The sequence below is a fragment of the Contarinia nasturtii genome, unplaced genomic scaffold (assembly GCF_009176525.2).
Source record: "Contarinia nasturtii isolate CC-2019 unplaced genomic scaffold, AAFC_CNas_1.1 Cnas_scaffold_1240, whole genome shotgun sequence".
Taxonomy (NCBI): Eukaryota; Metazoa; Arthropoda; class Insecta; order Diptera; family Cecidomyiidae; genus Contarinia; species Contarinia nasturtii.
In genome coordinates, this window is record NW_022198581.1 from 3,027,466 (window position 1) to 3,045,926 (window position 18,461).

Consider the following 18,461-nt stretch of genomic DNA (forward strand, 5'->3'; position numbering starts at 1 on the left):
GCGTTTTTAATTTGAAGTCAACCTTGCCTTAGGTATACACGTGTTTAAGTAATAAAACGTTGAATTGATCATGTTTAATATTCATATCACATTTGTTCGCCGGGTGCCGTTTAAAATTATGAGAAATTGAATGCATTGTTGTTGGTGTATGTGTGTGTGTGTGTGAATATGAAGTGGCCGCCAATATGCCACAGCTCATTGTGCCACTTCATTTTATATATCGTGAACGAAGCGCATTCAATCATATAAATATACACACCAACCAATAAGGCTATAACAAAACATGCCACAATAAATGAAATTAATTAAAGAAATTATAATTACATTACATTAAAACATGAGAAGTGCAGCATGAAATCCATTCAAATACTGAAACGAATGCAGGAGCAAAGAAGAAAGAGAGACAGAGAAAAAGTGTCCAAGAATATACATCAGCTCATTTGTCATTCATATCGTCGGGCAATAAAAATAAAACGATGTGCAATCAATCACTTTGTGCATTTTTTTTTCTCATCGAATTACTTATTTATATTTTTATTTTTTCAATAAATTGGTATCGAATGTGTAATCGATTTTTATGAAGTAATTTAGTGTGAAAAGAGTACGAATGTGTACATCAGGAATGAAAAACAAAACAACAATAGCGACGAAGAGATCACGAAAAATAGCAATACGTAGTTATTCACCTTTTATGCTAGAATTTATGTAAAAAAAACCAACAGTCGTACACTTGTTGTTTTTTTCCCCACACAACGAGATGAAACCAATATTTCTTCCATCTCACGTTATGAATATCCATGAAAGCAATTAAAATGAGACCGCAAAATTATTGCGGTTTGTTTTTTTTTGTATTGTCGCGTCGTGGTTGTTAAAAAAATTTGTACAAAACAAATATGTATTGACACGTTTTGATTGGTTTCGATCCCAGGACGTAATGTGTCGACGATGCAATTGCGGCGCGCAAAATATGTGCACATTCATTGTCAAGTGTATCGATGTACAAAAATTGTTTTCACTCTTCAACATAATGATTGCGTGCACTTGCTTGAATGCCATTGTGATTGAATGGTCCATTACGGGCAAGCGAGCATTTTTCTGATTGGATTGAACAGATTGTTCGATCTATTTAAATAACGAGGAGAAAAAGATAAAATATAAGAATATCACGATCAAAATGGTGATCTAGAGCATTAATGCAAGCCGATGCAGACACGAATACACTATGCAGAAATGAAGAGAAAATGAAAAAAAAACAGACACGATTTTCACTGTTGGGCACAGAAAAAAAAATCCGCCGAGTTGTTGCAGTTTCGTCGAGCCAAGAAAGTATAAAGAGAGTTGAGGAATTGTAAACTCATTGAAAAGAAGAACACATAAAATACGTGTATGATGCTACCGTGTTAAAAAAGGAAGAGAAAACAAACAAACGCACAATGTTAGCGTACAAATTGTAAATACTTAATTACCGGTAAATGCACTATGCATACGGAATACATAAATAAATAAAATATTGCCATACGCCATGATTACGCTAGACTTAACAACAGTTTTATGTCTCTCGATTCGGATGTATTTATATTCGGCCAGTAGCCAACACCATGAGATGCTTATGCTTGTGTGTTTCGTTTTCATAATTTGCTATTTTATCATTATCATTTAGTCGCGGTGTGTGCGTGCGAGCTTTCGTTCTTTTTCAAATCAATACACAACAACATAATGAATAATACAACATTTATATGACATTCCATCTTAATTCATTGATTTTATTGTTTTTTTTTTGTTGTCGTCGACGCACCGATTCCGTTCTGTTATATATATTATAATGATTTTATTTCTTGCCATCAATCGGCAATTGTAATTGCTAACAAAATGCAGTAAATACATCAAGTGCACTGCACCACACACACACACTTCCAACGATCCGTTTTTAGTTCTCTAATTATTTTCACCATATATTACATCGGAATCGTTTATGATAATTTAGTTATTAATTAAGTGGAATGATTGCGGTGTTGTTTTGTGAATGGCGTTATGTGATGTGGTGTACGCCGGTTGCGGTTGTTGCAGTGCAGGCAAAAATTGAATCGATTGAGATTCAGCAATCGGAAAGTGAAGTGTGAATCGATGTGTTAAACGTCTGCTAAACAAGAAAATCATCATATATCGAACGTTTTACTGAGCGTGAACACAAATCGAGAAAGAAATATATTGTTTAGAATAAATTACAACGTGTTTATTGTGAATGCGATAGAGAAAGAGAGCTAGCAAGACCACTGAAGATATGTTCTCAATCTCAAAAATTCGATTTACTCTTTTTGCCATTCAAGTGTGTAACCACATTTTTTTTATAGTCGTGAACATATTTTATTGCCATTTTTAGCGCCTTGTAATCTTGACTTTTTGCACTATCACTTGCTGTTGTGGCCGCCAGCGCATGAGTGTGTGTGTTCAATGTTGCATTTGCTATGCGCCACATAAAAAATCATCAAATCTTTCGTTTCACCGTTCAATGACCGCCGTCACATTGACAGCCAAGATGAATGGGCTAGTTCGCCTATCGAATAATGTATTGTAATTATCGGAAGCGTGAATATCAATTGGCATCGAAAGATGAAAATAAATGCATTGCGTTTTTTTGCTCAGAAAATACTTAAATTCGATAAAGAAAGGAATAAAAAAACTTGCTGCTCCCGCTTAAACCTCGTACAATGTTGTGATTGCATTGTAGCACAGATTCAATTAAATGCCCGTGGCAAAATGCATTTTCGTCAATAACAATAGAACCAACTTAAATTCAAGTCAAAGCATTGTTTTCAATTCTTTCTATCGATACAAGTGCAGCAGCACTCATTGCACTCTTTATACACACACTCAAAGCCAATGTAATGACAAAGATTTTTGTTCTCCTTCTTTCGAAAATGAAACAACAAAAAAAAATCATGAACATTTTGATTTGTTCCTGTGTTCATTGCGATTTGAGTGTGGTTAGCGGTTTTATGAATGTACATATGGTGGTTTTGGATATGCGTCTATAAATCTTTATTAGTATAAATCATGTTTGATTCGATTAAGTACAATTGAAATGTCTTGCATTTGACGACAATAAACGGCATTTTCGTTATTCGGTTTTGTATACTTTGAATATGACAATAAAAAACCACCAAACAATCGTGTGGCATGGTCAAAAGCAAACCCAAAAAAAGAAATAGAAATTAAATTGTGAAGGAAGCGCAAAAAAGGAAACGAACTGCCGTATGAGTTCTATGGAAACGAGAATGTGTATAACCGCGTTTCGGAATTGCATATGCCTACGTGCCATTCAACCGATACATATCTAAAGATTATGAAGGGGAATTAAATCATTGCGTCTTTACACGCGAGATCAAAATACACATAAAAGAAGAAAAGAGATAGAGAGCGAGAGGAGAGAGAATGATTAGAAATGATTAGTTTCGAATGCATCAGTTGTACAAATTTTTGAATAGAAACACTTGATAAGCTTACTCACTTGCATCAATACAAATACGCATACATAGAACGCGCGTTCGCTATTTTGTCATTGTCGAGGCAATGAAATTCATCGAGGCATGAAATCCAGTGAAGCAAAACCAACGACAAATGACGGAGGATTTTTTTTATTTCATTCACGTCACTGCCAACCAGCGCAATAGTCTCACAGCGAGAAAAAGAGAACGAGAAAGAGATAGAAAAAGAAGCGAAACCTCTGTATTTAACAAAGTTTTATTTGATTTGATTTTATTATTCGTTAACTAGCTGTTGTTATTGCGCTGACTGACCAAGTGCACACACATTGCGCGCATACACACAAACCCATACGCTGATGAGATTGAGCATCATATATGTGGTTTGTTTTTATTTCTCGAGAATTTATGGCTGTGGTCAATGTTGTATAATAATCGAATGCGATAAACCGACCAAATATCGAAAAGAGAGTGACTGAGACAAATGGAGCATATAAAACGGAAGTTATCAATTAAAGTGATTTATACATATTCAAAACCAGCACTTCTTAAACGGTTGATAATAACAATTGTAATTTTTTTTAGGAGAAATACGCATAAAATCAGCAAACAAAGAATCAAGCCACATTTAGTTCAATTCACTTGGTTACTTAGATTTAAGCGCGTATCTTTTGTTGCGTACAAATTCATGTGTGTGAAGCGTGTGTTGTAAATTAAAGAGATAGTCTCTATTTTCCCCGTGAATGTGTTTGTCCATTCGCTTCCAGAGAGAAATGGATTGATGAACAACAGTTAACGAAAAAATGCCACTTGTGCATAAGCGAATGAATCGCTTTAATCAAGAAAATGTGTACAAGTGCATGCATCAAAATAACAAAGAAAAAAAAACTGCGCAAAATACTGAATATGCTTGTGTGTGTGTGTGTATGTTCCGAAGCAACAACAAAAAAACCATTCTAAGAATGTAGTCCAAATGCCATTTCTTTTTCTCTATCTAACATATTTATCTGTATCTCTCTATTAGAAACTGATTTGCTCGTTTTCAACTCTGCAATACTTAATATGGCACATAAAAATGCATGTCAGCCTCAGTCACATGAAAGCAACAAAATATGCAACGATTTTTTTTTACTTCGTATTGTTCGTTCGCTTCTTCGCGTATCGATGACTTTTTAGATGGGTTTACACGTATCGTGCATGGTACATGGGAACTTTCACTGTGGAATTCATGTCAATTTTCTGCTGCTTGATCAGAAAGACCTCAGAACTTTTTTGCGTTTCTTTTTGCTTTGCGACAACCATTTTTTTACGTTCCCGCAGTTTTTTTTTCTTCGCATTTCTAACAAACGAATGCCGAAGCAAAATGAAAAATAATTCCGTTCTTTGAATAAGGTTTTTTTTTTGTTCACGTTTCAATGAAGCTTGTATTATGGTTCATTGGATATGTAAGCGAAATGAAGAAAAAAAAAAATGCGCCATTGAATTGTTTTTTTTTTTTTGCTAAATTTGCGAATGTCAAATCATCTATGGAACACATGTTTATAATTAAATTAAACTTGAACAGAATGTGGTGGACTTTTTATAGCCGAATCATTTTTAGGGTGACTGTTCACAGCTTTATCGTTTTTCTTTATTTGATTCTACCCTTCAAGAAGAAGAAGAAGTTCAATGACTAGAATGATGTGGCGCGCTTATCTCATAAAATGAAAGCTTTACGAATATATTATTATAACATATCGAAAATTATTTAATATATTAAATTAATCGTGCTAAATTTCTAGCAAGAGATTTGGGGTCTCAAATTGATTGTTATGACATTTAACAGATTTTCAAATTCCCATTCGTTTTAGATACGAAAATATTCACGAGATCACAAACGCATTTACAACAATCGTCCAATATTAAGGTGTTATGGAATGTATAATATTAAATACAGCCGGTCGAGCCGGCATATTACATAATAAATTCGATGAATTTTGATAAAATATTTAAAATATATTGATATTTCAATTACGTAATTGATTTAATTTGATTTCCATATCGGCTCTAATCACTTGCTGTTGTTTTTCTATTTTCATGGTTCTATTTCATTCACGAAAATAATATTTGAAAATATGTATCGAGTGTTTTTTTTATCGCATGGACCTGTACGATTCATATGAAATATTCATGGCACCAATTTATTATCTAATATATGGTTGGTATTTATAAAATTTTAAATAAGTTAATATGTAATACTTAAGAGCAGTGCGGTAATCATTTTCTGGAAAAACAATGGGACAGACACGGGAAACATATGCCAAACGCACAAAAAAACGTGTTCGTCCAACATCAATATTGCGTGTACGTGTGTATGTTGATGTTTTTTTTACGTTTAAAACGAGGTCTAATTTTCAAACGCAATCCATGCTGCACCACTTATTTCAATACTATACACGAAAATTATAAAACCACTCAAAATTGAAGCAAATATTTTAATAATTCACGATTTAAATCAATTCGACGACAATGAGGAGAAAAAAACGTATTCAGATATTTTGAACGAATTAAATTGAGTTTAGCCGGCCCTTACATAATGTTATCGAATCGTTTTGATTCTGCAGGACGGAAATGAGTGGAAGAGAGAAAACATGTACACATACAAATTTGAAAATAACTATAATATATTCTAACTAATAATTCCTGGTGGTGTCGTTTTTCATTCCAGGCATATCGAACACGCTTTATATCAAATAAAAAACCAAAAAAAAAACAAGTGTTCGTTAAATATTTAAAATAAAAAGATTTTTTCTTTCGGCTTTGGACAAATCAACGTTGAAATAGAATTGCCCTCGGCAAACAGCCAATCACATTCGCCGTGGTTTTTTTCCCTCTATCTCATGTACGGAATGAGAAAGTTTGACAACTTTTTGATAAATTCATCAAAATCGGAATGTGGCAGGAGGTGAGGTCAACGTTAAAGTTGACTCGTTATTATTTATTATGTACGGATGATCGAACAAGGATTTTTAGTCGGTTGGCTGGTTCCTTTTTTTTACTGGTCCACAACAAATGTGTGTCTTTTCGTTTAATTCGTCTTGTTCTTATTGGTGGTTTGATTTTTTGGTGGTGCATTAATAATTCAATTCGTTAAATAATACCATTATCCAATTAGCTTAATTTCCTATTTTGAAAACGACGAAATGGAAAAAACAGAGTACCTTCGAAAAAAAAGAGAAATCGTGCCACGTCGAGAACAATTTTTCGATATTTTTAAATAATTTTTGAGTTTTTTCCTTACAGATATCTTATATTCTTGTGTTTTGATTACGTTTCATTGCGTCACTGGTTCAAAACGTTGACGTATCACATTTGAATTGATTGTGGTTCAAGTAATTGGTGACACAAATATGATGGGATCATTTTCTTCCAAAAATAAATTTGTTCTTTCAATTGGAAAATTTGAACGTTGATCTAATTGGTGTGAAAAGAATCATGCGTCAATGATCTCTTTAATAATTTTATTTTCATTTTTTGATTCTAGTCCATTTGATTTTCGGTTTTGTGTGTGTGCATCTTGTTTTTTGTTAGAAATTCGAATAATCGAATCAAAATAAACTAAAATCTCCTGCAATGTTCCTTCATGAAAGATTCGATATGACTAATTTGATGATGTCTCAAAAGATGAAAAAAAAAATACCCACCCAAATTAAGTAACAATGTTTTTTTTCGGGTTGGCTTTGAATTGGTTATATATCTGATCCGCAATTATTTGTGTATTGAAGGCGACATAATACGTGATGAAGAAAGAAAAAGCATTTAATCTAAATTTACGAACAATAAACATTAAGGAACATATACACACCAAAATTTGTTTCGGCCCATTGTATGTTGGCACAATGTACAAATTAAACGAAAACGAATCAAGCGCGTATTGTTAGCATACACACCACTGCCGCCGCCAACAACAATAATAGCAACAGCAGTAACAGTAGAAGTGAATAAATAATCTATTATACAACAACAAAAAATACAATACGCAACGCATTATACAAGATAAAAAGAGCGAATTTATAACAAACCCACTAACCCCATGAGTCTAATCTACCCTTTTATCGATCATAGTCATCACATCAGCGCTCACCCGCACACATTAAATACATATTCAACAAGATTCTGATTACTATTTTATGTCATGGGGGGGCATTATGCAAGAAAGCCACGTAATGTCAGCTATAATAATTATTCATAACCTCAAATGGTGGTTTGAACTTTTCGCCAGCAACGACGACGACGACGATTACTATGTAAACGACGATAAAAAAAGAGAATCGAAACGAAGCAAAGAGCCAAAAGAAATGTAAAGCAGCGTATTTCAATTGGAATCATTTTGTTTTGGGTTTGGTTTGGTTTGTTCGCGTCTCTTCGTATTATTGTTAGCGTTTGTGCGAAACTTGACAGCCAACGCCAAAATCAACGCGAACTCATTTTGACCGTATGCTTTTTTTTCTGTATGGTGGCCAAATAGTGAGCGAGGGTGAATAATATGCGATGACGGCATTACAAACCACTAAGAATTAGACTGAGGCGAATGTGCAGTCGATTGAAAAATGTTCTATACGGTGTTATTTTTTGCTCTCGGGGAACAGCCCCTTTAGCATGAATAGCAACTTGATTGGCATAAAGACATAACGTCAGTCTATCTTGTTTGCAAATGTGTATGTTACGTAGTAATATAATGTTTACTTTTCAACATTCTAATGAATTTTATTGAGTTTGACACAAAACAGACCCATCGAATTTAGCATATAACCAACAATAACAGCATATGCTTTGAATTTCACTTCAATCAAATGAACACAGTGGAAAATGGAATTGCATTCGACGGCAACAACTCGAAACAATAATTTGAAATGATTTAATTTTCGTCTAATGAAATGCACACATAATTTGCTTTAATCAAATCGAACATTGGCTTTGACAGTGAGTAAAATTTTAATTAGCAAATTGATTTCTCGGAATATTTTTTTTTTTTTCATATGAATTTCACGATTTTATTTTAACACTTTGAAATTGGATTTCAAAACATTAAATTAACTCAAAAAAAAGGGAAGTAAAAAATTGTGGTTTGAAAAAAAAATGAGAGACTTACTTGTGTTTGTGTTAATCCCAAACTGGCTGCCAATTCAGCACGTTCTGGTAATGCTAGGTACTGCGTTCGTTGAAACCGTCGATTTAATTGTTGTAATTGTAATGAACTGTATATGGTTCGTGGTTTGCGCATTTTTTTGCCTTTTCCATTTACCCGTAATCCTGTATCCTCGCATTTGTCTATATCGATTTGAAGAAAAGAAACAACAGCAAAAAAAACGTAAACAATCAAATTCATTCGATAAATAATGATTGAGAGAAATAAATATCAAGTGAGTGGCCGAAATGTATTTAAAACAAAAAAAAGAGAAACAACAAAAGTTCAGTAAGTACAATCGCAATGGAGGTCAGTAGTTGTGTGTACGCCACTCAAGAAATCAAGTGATTAGTTTTCACATGCAATTTTATTGAATTGAATCGTCCTTAATAAATAAATAAATAATTCGGCATTTCTGGTCAAAACTATCGATATGGAATAAATCCATTCGTTCAATGAATTAATAAATGTGCTTCTCGCTTTGTGTTTCTTTTTTTTTTACTTTACTTTTATTGCTCGGTTATTTTGTGCACACATGGTTAGAGCGTGCGTGCGTATTGCATTTCATTTCTAATGCCGTTTATATATATTTCCAATCGAAAAATGAGACTTTTGCATTTTAAAATAAGGCAGCAATTATATGCGATGAATTCGTGATAACGAATCGATTCAAAACAAGCCCTAATAACCCAATCGGAGGATTGAATTGAAGACCTAATGATTTCTAATACATTTTCTAATTACTAAATTTTGTATTTAATCCTCACTTAATTTCAAATCACCCCTTCACCCCTTCACCCCTCCGCATATTGCGCTCCGTCGGGGCGTGTATTGGTGGTTGATTTTTCTTTTAATTGGGACAATATTATCGTAATTTGAATTTAAGTTTGGTTTTGAATTTCCTTAAATTTTCATCAATTGAATCGATCAAGTGTTCATTTTTCAATTTCGCCGAAATAACTTGATAAATTTGTATCTCAATGCGGTCTTTTTTTCCATATCATTGACTCGATTGATTTGGCTGACGAAAAAAGAAATAAATTATCCGAACGAATAGATCAATATGGAAAAACATGCAACAAATGAGAGCGATAGAAGTAAACTCGTAATTGTCTATGTGAAATTTAAATGGAAAATGAACTCTATGGATAATTATAGGTTTTTAACTTTAATTCCTTGTGTTTTCCTCATTGGAAAATACGATAGAATCAGTTCGATGCCTCCTGAAAAACACTTTTTTCCTACTCTCCATTTTCTTCGTCGATAAAAGGCATTAGGAAAAGCGGTTAGTTTCAAAGGTAAACAGTGTGTACGCTATTTCTTTTTTTTTTCGTCATCGTTTTTATTCGCTATCAGATGACGATGGACAAATAGATGAACAAAAGAATCATCACGAGTCAAATACATACATGAATGAATACATTTATGCGCCTTTAGGTTCGTGTGGGGTTTTTTTCGCTTCTCTTTTACTTTATTGTCGTTGTCACACGTTCTAATTAACATCGAATCAAATAATCTGAATCTAATCAATAATAATCAGAAGGAAATATATACACACCCGACTAATATAACACGAATCAAACATAATAAATAATGTAGCCAAATGATAAAAAGCGACTCCCGAGCAAATAAACTCACGCGCAAGTTCTCGACTCTTTCACTACAGCCGAGGCATAGTTTTTGCTTCTTAGAATTACACTCGCATACAATTTGGGATTACTATAATTTTTTTCTTCTCCGCCATGCGTGTGCGTGGTGTTGTCATTTCTTTCAGTTGTATGCAATAAAATGCAGCAAATAAAAAAAAAGGGTTTGAAAATGGGAAACGCTCGTGCCATGTTAAACCGTACACCGGCACAAATGTTCGATTCACTTTGAACAACAGGACACAATCACATTTCAATATTATGGACAATGTACAACAGATACAGTCAATCGAACACAAACACACCGACCAAACAACGGCTCTTTAATATTCGATTGAAGAAGCTATAACCGTATATGATTTTGCGACACCATTTTACAAAAGTGACGCTGACACAAAACTCAATTATATATTTATGGATATTTGTCCACCGAAATCGTCCGTTCTCTACCAAACCAAACAACAGAAATTATTTTGCTTCCATTTCCAAATGAATAAATAAATATATTGGCTTGTTTATTCGGTTTATTTGACTCTTTTGATGAATTGAATATTCACATTTATCGTTATTGTTTCGAATAATGTGTTTTTTTTTCTTGTCTTTATTTATTTTTTATTTTTTTGTTCACATATCGAAGTACATGTCATTCAAAATTATGAAACAAAGCCAAAGAATAAATCACATATGATTTTACATTCTTTCCATTTCAGTATATTAGCTGAATTGGCATTTTGAAATCGCTACAATTTGAAATGATCACTATTTACTGTGAAATTCTCATCTTCATATTTGGGTGTAACCATGAAAAATTATCGTTAAATGTGAATGAACGAAATAGTTCTTTTTCTGAAAAAAAAAAAAAAAAAAAAAAATGAAAAGCAAACAACTAATGAGGCATTTGATTCATTCGTATCACAACCAAATGAAATTCCAGACGAAAAAGGATTGTGATATGATTACGCATGTTTGGCCAGTTAGATTCGCTATTCGACACCTTCACACATACATTGTGTCATATGCACAATGTTTTATGGACGATATTTCCAATTGAATACCATATAATGCCACTACTTTCAGTTGGTTGATACCAATTCAACGTCATTGTCAATGATATCAAATTAACAGGATTTTAATGACATCGAGCCGGTCGATAGTAACGTTATGAATAATTTTTGTCATCGACGACGACGACGACGACGACAAAAGCGATGATGATGGTATTGCCAACCAGAATGTCACCGCCGATGGAGTTGAAAATTTAATTTATTCGCTGGTAATGCGTATCGATGCGCATGTAAATTTAATGAGTGCATAAAGCCCCAAAGGGACGAAATGTAATGAACGGCAGCGAGTGTGAATGGAATTGAGTTAAAATGGCAATGAGCCAAAGTGAAAATGATTAAAACATTTTGATTTGTTGTTGAATCAAAAAACAATTGATTGTTAAGGTGTTTCATCATAAAGGGGTGATACAATTCGATTTGTCGTTTATTAACAAATTATGTGAAGTTAAATAAATGAAAAATGACAGTGGTAAACCACAATGAAAATTACCCATAACAAATGAGAAGTGAGAATAAGAATTGATTTGCACCATGATTCACAAAAGGGATACAAGTAACATTTGATATTGAATTCTTTTGTCATTCGAATGAATTCATTTTATTGGTTGCACATTAAGGGAATTTCACGGTGAGAAGAAGGCATATTTTCAGCATGGTTATTTTACATTTTTATTACTCGCGTCTAATTAATAGAAAAACAATATAAAAAAAGTACACCATTACTTTGTATTATTTAGTGGAAAATGTGCGGCTTTGAATCGAATCATGTTTCACACCTTGGCCAGACGCTTTGGATGTAGATACAAGAGAATTGGCATTGTAAATTGTGAACATTACACCGCCTTCAGTTCTGGAACCACATTCTTGACATTCGCCAAATTGCAGCGCAATGCTTGAGATGCGGGTATTCATTTCGAATTATTCATGTAATTTTTAATCGCTGGTAAATTAACGGCGCCATTTTTGCTGGCTGTGAGTTTTTGTACAATTTGATATAGTGCACTCCACGTAACGATTTAAAATGTACATAGATAAACGTTTCACATAACATGCTCGAACATTATTTGAATAGGTTTTATTGGGTGTAATACACACATACTTTTATTAAGAGTGTTCAAAATTAAAGTTGTCATCGAGACTCATTAATGTCCGATGCATTCAAATAAACATCAGAATGTGAACAAAAAACCACTTTTTGAGAAGGATTATGTCTTTTGTTAATCAATAGACACTCAAAATTCTAAATTTTCAATTAAATTCGTTGTGTCATTTATTATTCATAGTGTTGCTGCTGTTGCTATTCAAAATGAAACAAATACGCATTCTTGCACACCAATTGAATAGTTTGAATACATTTTCAGGCGCCAATTAATTAAAACCATAATGGCATAAATGAGAGATAGAGAAACACACACATGAAGACGGCGAAAATGAAAATCGATTTTTGAAATTGTATCTGGAGAAAGAATTATAAATAACCACCATCATAAAGTCTCTCAATGAGTTAGATTATATTGTCTAATGTGTATAATTGATGATACAATGCATTGGAAGTCAATAGTCACACCTCATCGTAATACACCACTAACATTGTTGTAAACCCAAAACGAGTATACACTTTAACATTATATTATGTCATTTTTGATATTTGTTAAGGCTGACAGAGCAGCAAACAGATGGTTTTGCTTAATGATCGGTTAGTTAATTGTTTTTGATGAACAATCTAACACACAATGTCAGACAAACATAAAAAAAATTCTGCATATCAAGCAGAAAGAGAGCGAGAGAACTACATCGGCATAATCATTCTATGAAGAAAAAAAACTATATTATGTTTCACCTTTCACGTGCTGTTCGCATACTATCCAAATTCAATTAGACAATTCACGCATAAAATGCAACGAAATCATTAGAGAGTCGAATGAGTTTAGTGCATGGGAATTTTTTTGTTTTAAATGTGTGTGTATGCAAGGCAATGGCGGCGGCGCTCTCATTCGCGCTCTGAACCACATAAATCATTTTCCGCCCCGGCGCAGTCGAACGGCACTCCTGATGCCATTAAAACTGATTCATATACATATTTTCATATTGCTTTTTAATTGTTAAAACAAATAGTTCTCATTTACACATTTCGCACGTATTTATTCACTCTTTCGTATGTATTTTTTTTTTTTTGTAGTTTGGTATATGTATTTGCATCGATCCATATTGTGTGCGCACAGCGTCAGTGAAGCTCGAGATGGATATGATCAATTTGTTCGATTCACAATTGAGTGGCGATTTAATAAATCGCTGGAAATCAGCAATCTTGTTTAAAATTGGCATTTGTACGTTCTTTTTTTCTATTCTTCTATTCATTTTCTCCCTTCTGATTTCTTCTCTTCTATTTAGCTCGTTTCGATGAGCATAACTATGCCATTTGTGTTCGTTGAATCATTCTAGATTCACTTATTCACTCTCTGTGCATAAATTGTGTCGATACTGATTGCGCACGCGTGTGCACATAGACGAAAAAAAAGGGAAAATGGTAAGCATTGGTGCGAAAATTCAATTCGAGAAACATATTTATCGGATTGATGAGTGCATCCAATGTGTAAGAATGTAGTAGGTAACAGGTTTAGAATTTATTAGACAATTCTTGCCTGCTATTTTGTTCTTTATGCCCGGTTTTTCTTGATGTGCCACAATTAATGTGTTTTCTTCCGTTTAGTAACTTTTATGAGCGTTCACTCACTTCACTCACCATATCATATATACAATATTATTTGCCACTCTCTGTACTGTGCTGTATATGTTCTTATTTCGCTCTTTTTCTCTTACTCTCTCTCTCTCCCTTTATCTATATCTATTTTTTCATTTCGATCGTTCCAGAAGATTTTTTCTTCTTCTTTCATTTCGTTGATGCGCCAAGTCAAGTCCCAACCATTTTGTACGAGCTATTAATTTTACATTATTGCTGATTACTTCATTAATATTATGAAATGGATGCGCTAGATCGTAGCAAGTAATAGCAAAAGCAATTGTGATCTTAGTGGCCTTTTTTCTATCAAATAAAAAACACAGCGAACAGAATCAGTAACAAAGAAAATGTAATGCTGATTGATAAAAAGAACGATTAATGGAGATATGCTCCGTTTTTCTTTTCGTTTCTCTTTCTCTCTTTATCCTGCTCTGGCTCTCTCTCTCTCTCACACACATGCGAAAACCAAAGAACATAAAAAATATGTATGTGCGCCATTTAATCGACTTGATTTTCTTTTTATTGCATATTTCATGCTAATTTAATGTGGCTCTCTCATTTTTCAATGCAAGCATTCACAATGAAATGCATCGCGACAAATCGTATTCAATTGACATCGTTGCAGATTGACGATATCGACATATTTAGATTTAAACGTTTTGCGAACCAAAACTCTCTATCGCACCGAATGAATGTACGCGTTTAAAATTCATATTTTCTTGATGGAAGTGCGCGCATGGTTTAGTTTGATTTTCGAGCTACATAAATGTGCTTAGCACACCGATTCACTGAATACAAAAATACAGTGGGTTTTTTTTTGGTCGATTTTGTTGTACACAAATTTTATACGCATCCCCGCGTATGCATGCACTTCACATTTCTCCATATATTATATTTAAATATTAATGCTTTGTGCATTTGTATTTGGCGCAGAACAGAGCACGGCACAATCAAATGTAATAGTACAAACCATTCCGTCACAAATGATTTATACCTTGTCTATTTGTATGATTATTTGTATGCTACCGTGTGTGTGTGTGCGCTATGTGCCATGGGCACCCAATATTCGTTTTCTTTGATACATTTTATACATTTGCGCTCCTCGTGATTTTTCTACATTGATCCACTTTATTTCACATGCATTTTTATTTCGTTTGAAAATCCTTTGGCAATTCTTGTATTTGACGATTGAAGTATTTTTCTTTTACTTCTTGCTCTCCCTTTCTCTCTTTCGCTCTTCTCTTGCTGGACACATTCAAAATCACTCTGTCGATTTTGAACTAATATGGCTTTAAATTGACGAACGTATATTTCGTGTATAATAATGAATCTCAATTTGTAGCATATTTGTCGTATAAGAATGAACTGTGCGCTCCAGTTGAAAGAGAGAAAAGGAATTTCAATGTAAAGTAACAAATTTATGAAAAGAAAAATATTCAAATGGCGTGCGAAATTCCCTTACTTATTATGATTTATCGTTCGTTGCTGTTGTGCTCGATGCGCGCAGAAAAGTCTGACTTCGAAATAAAAAAAAAGCAACAACAACATTTGATCTATTTTCATTGGCTTTTTTTTTAAATTTATGATATTTTTTTTTCTTCTCTTCAACACGGTTTCATGACGTTCCATGCATGCTTCGATGGTGTACACTTTGTTGTTATTTTTACGTGATATTGCCCGCAGTCAAACAACACAATTAAATGACAACAAGTTTACACGCATCGGCATCGATGTTGCACACGAGAAATGCAACAAAAAAAAATTAACGCGAACACAGTGTGATTGAGTAAGAAGAAAAGAGAGACAGTATGTAAGTGGAATAGAGACACACAGATGGAGCATGAAGAAAAAATGCCAACAACAAACCAACGAGTCAACAATGCCTTCGCATTTTGAAAATGCTCGAGTTATTTGGAATATGACGTTGGCAGCTTGTACAAATGGCAGTGTGTGTGTGTGTGTATGTGTGCATAATACATTAAAAGTCGAGCGAAAAATCGTTAGCCATTTTTGAGAATTCGATTTTTATTTTGTGCGAAGAAAACAACAAAATGGCATTTCTGTTTGAGCTACACTCATCGCACGCTTAATGGTTGAACTCATGTGTTGTCGCTGGATGGCTAGTGTATGTCAGTCTTATTCTTCATTCCAATTGCAAACAAAGAATTGTATGATTTCAATTGTGCGGCTAAAGAGCAACAACAGCAATGGACACAAATACAAATGTTCCATGTGGTGTTCTCGAATCAGTTTTCCAAGTGCTGCGATTCGATTGCACCGAGCCGCCGACTGTCATTTTTCCGTTGCACTGTTTGACTCTCTTTATCGTTGCCGTATGTATATAAGTTAGTGTGTATTTTATTCTTGTGTTTCTTTTTTATCAGGGGTTTTTGTGATACGCACATAAAAATCAACAAAAATGACACGAGTATTGCAAATATGCGGTTCAACTATTCCGCCGCCAAAGACTTTTCGCAAAGACTACACACAACAAGCGAATACTCTATTTAAATGACATCCATTGAAACGAAAAGAACAAATGAAACGAATTAATGAAAAAGACAAAGAAAACAACATTACATAAAGTGAAGCATTTTTCATGTCTGCTTTCCTTTATTTTCACCGTTCCGGTGAAAAAGATACAAAGGTCGTCATTTGCTGAACGTACATCGCTTTATCACAATCGTGTGTGTGTGTGTTACGGACACACTTGCTTGAAATTCAAAACTGCGTAAGTATTATATCAAATGGTTGGCACACACAATAGTGAATACTTAGCGATTGATTCGAGGCCGCGACCGATCTTTCTGTCTCTTTTCGGTTCTATGGCCTGTTTGCAAACCCGTACTACTGTGCGCGTACACATTGGATTCCGATTATATTTCACTGTACACATTGAAGTGTAACATACATTTTTGTCGTTGTTAATCATTTGCCGCCATATAATTGCATTTCTTCTATACCATTTGGAGCTTCTCTCTCCCTCCCTCTATCTTCCTCTCTGGCAAATGTTGATGATTTTCACAGAAATATTTCATATTTTCACTGTATGTAACTTGCCGAAGAGATATTGTTATTGCATATCAAGCACATCGTAAAATGTTCACAGAGCTTATACGCGGTCTCCCTCTTTTCTTCTCTTTTTTTTTTCAGTAATATTTCATGTTTTGTTCCATAAATCAATTACAACTGTGTATAAAGAATTTCACCATGTTTCGTGTAAATATTTTCTTGTACATCCAACTAGATTTTAGTCAAAAATCCGATGAATTTTTTCATTTGCAAAAAGTGTCTGTTGCTCTTCGGAACATCAATTTCGTAACCATGGAAAAAGAGAGATAGAGAAAAAGTGAGGACGCGCAACTGTTATCACTGGGAATTTGGTATTTAATGACAAAAAAACAACAACAACAACAGTTCGTTTGCCGCATTGAACATGTGGGTGAGAAAAATGGTGCAATTGTTTTCGTTTCAGTCTCCGTCGTTTGCGTTTTGTTTTGTTGTCATTATTGTATTTTTTGGTGTTTGAACTCTAGCGATTGAAGCTATTTTCCGAGCTTTTTGATTCACGCATTCTTTTATAATTGCCAAATTTAGATCGAGCAACCGCCATCGCAGTTCCGATGCTAGGGCGTTTTCAGTGTAAACGACTTTTCATTGCGCCCGCGCAAACAACAGACACACAAACCAGCCGCCGTCGTTGCCGTCACCACATAAAATCCGTATCTCATTCTCTCTGTCTATCTCTCGCTCGGCGTGAGCGGCAAACGGTGGTGTGAACAACACGGCTACACACAATACGCGAGAAAATATGTGTGTTTGTGTGTTTCATTCAGGAAAAACACAGAGAATAAATTCCTTACGTTGAACGATTTGCAAATGCTAGAAAAAAATGTACGATTCGATTTAATTTAATTATGTTTATTTGTTTTTTTTAAATTCCTAAATAGTGAACCATTCATCGTGTGATGCATTTCACCTGTGTGTCTGTGTGTATCAGTTATTTCTTGATAGCGTTTTTTTTCCTTATGTTCGTGTTAATTCACTCATTCAGTCTGTTAGATAAGCGGCATTTTTCTGTTTGTTATACGATTTTCTTTTATCTCACTGAAATTTACTTCGATTTTGTTTCGACACAGTCACATCTTTGGCAAGAAAGAGAGTTACACACAGATTGTGTGAAATGATAGCAGAGAAAATGGGCAAAGAAATATTTAGAAGGGAGAGAAGAAAAAAAACGCTATGATACGTTTTATTGGATAATAGTCAAAGAATTTTTGTTCACTGTTGATCTTTCTTTGTACGTTCCATCATCGTACATATGCATAGTTTATTTTTTTTTCTTCTTCTTTTTGGTAAAAA

The 18,461-nt window shown here is 34.0% G+C and overlaps 1 protein-coding gene across 3 annotated transcripts in view; it reads right to left on the bottom strand.

Annotated features, from left to right (window-relative positions):
- Positions 1-18,461, bottom strand: part of LOC116345023 (homeotic protein distal-less) — a 57,963-nt gene that overhangs the window by 31,823 nt on the left and 7,679 nt on the right. For all 3 annotated transcript variants that reach the window (XM_031774022.1, XM_031774020.1, XM_031774021.1), the window contains exon 3: positions 8,614-8,792. In XM_031774022.1, the coding sequence (XP_031629882.1) occupies positions 8,614-8,792 (179 nt within the window). The remainder of the gene's footprint in view (positions 1-8,613; positions 8,793-18,461) is intronic.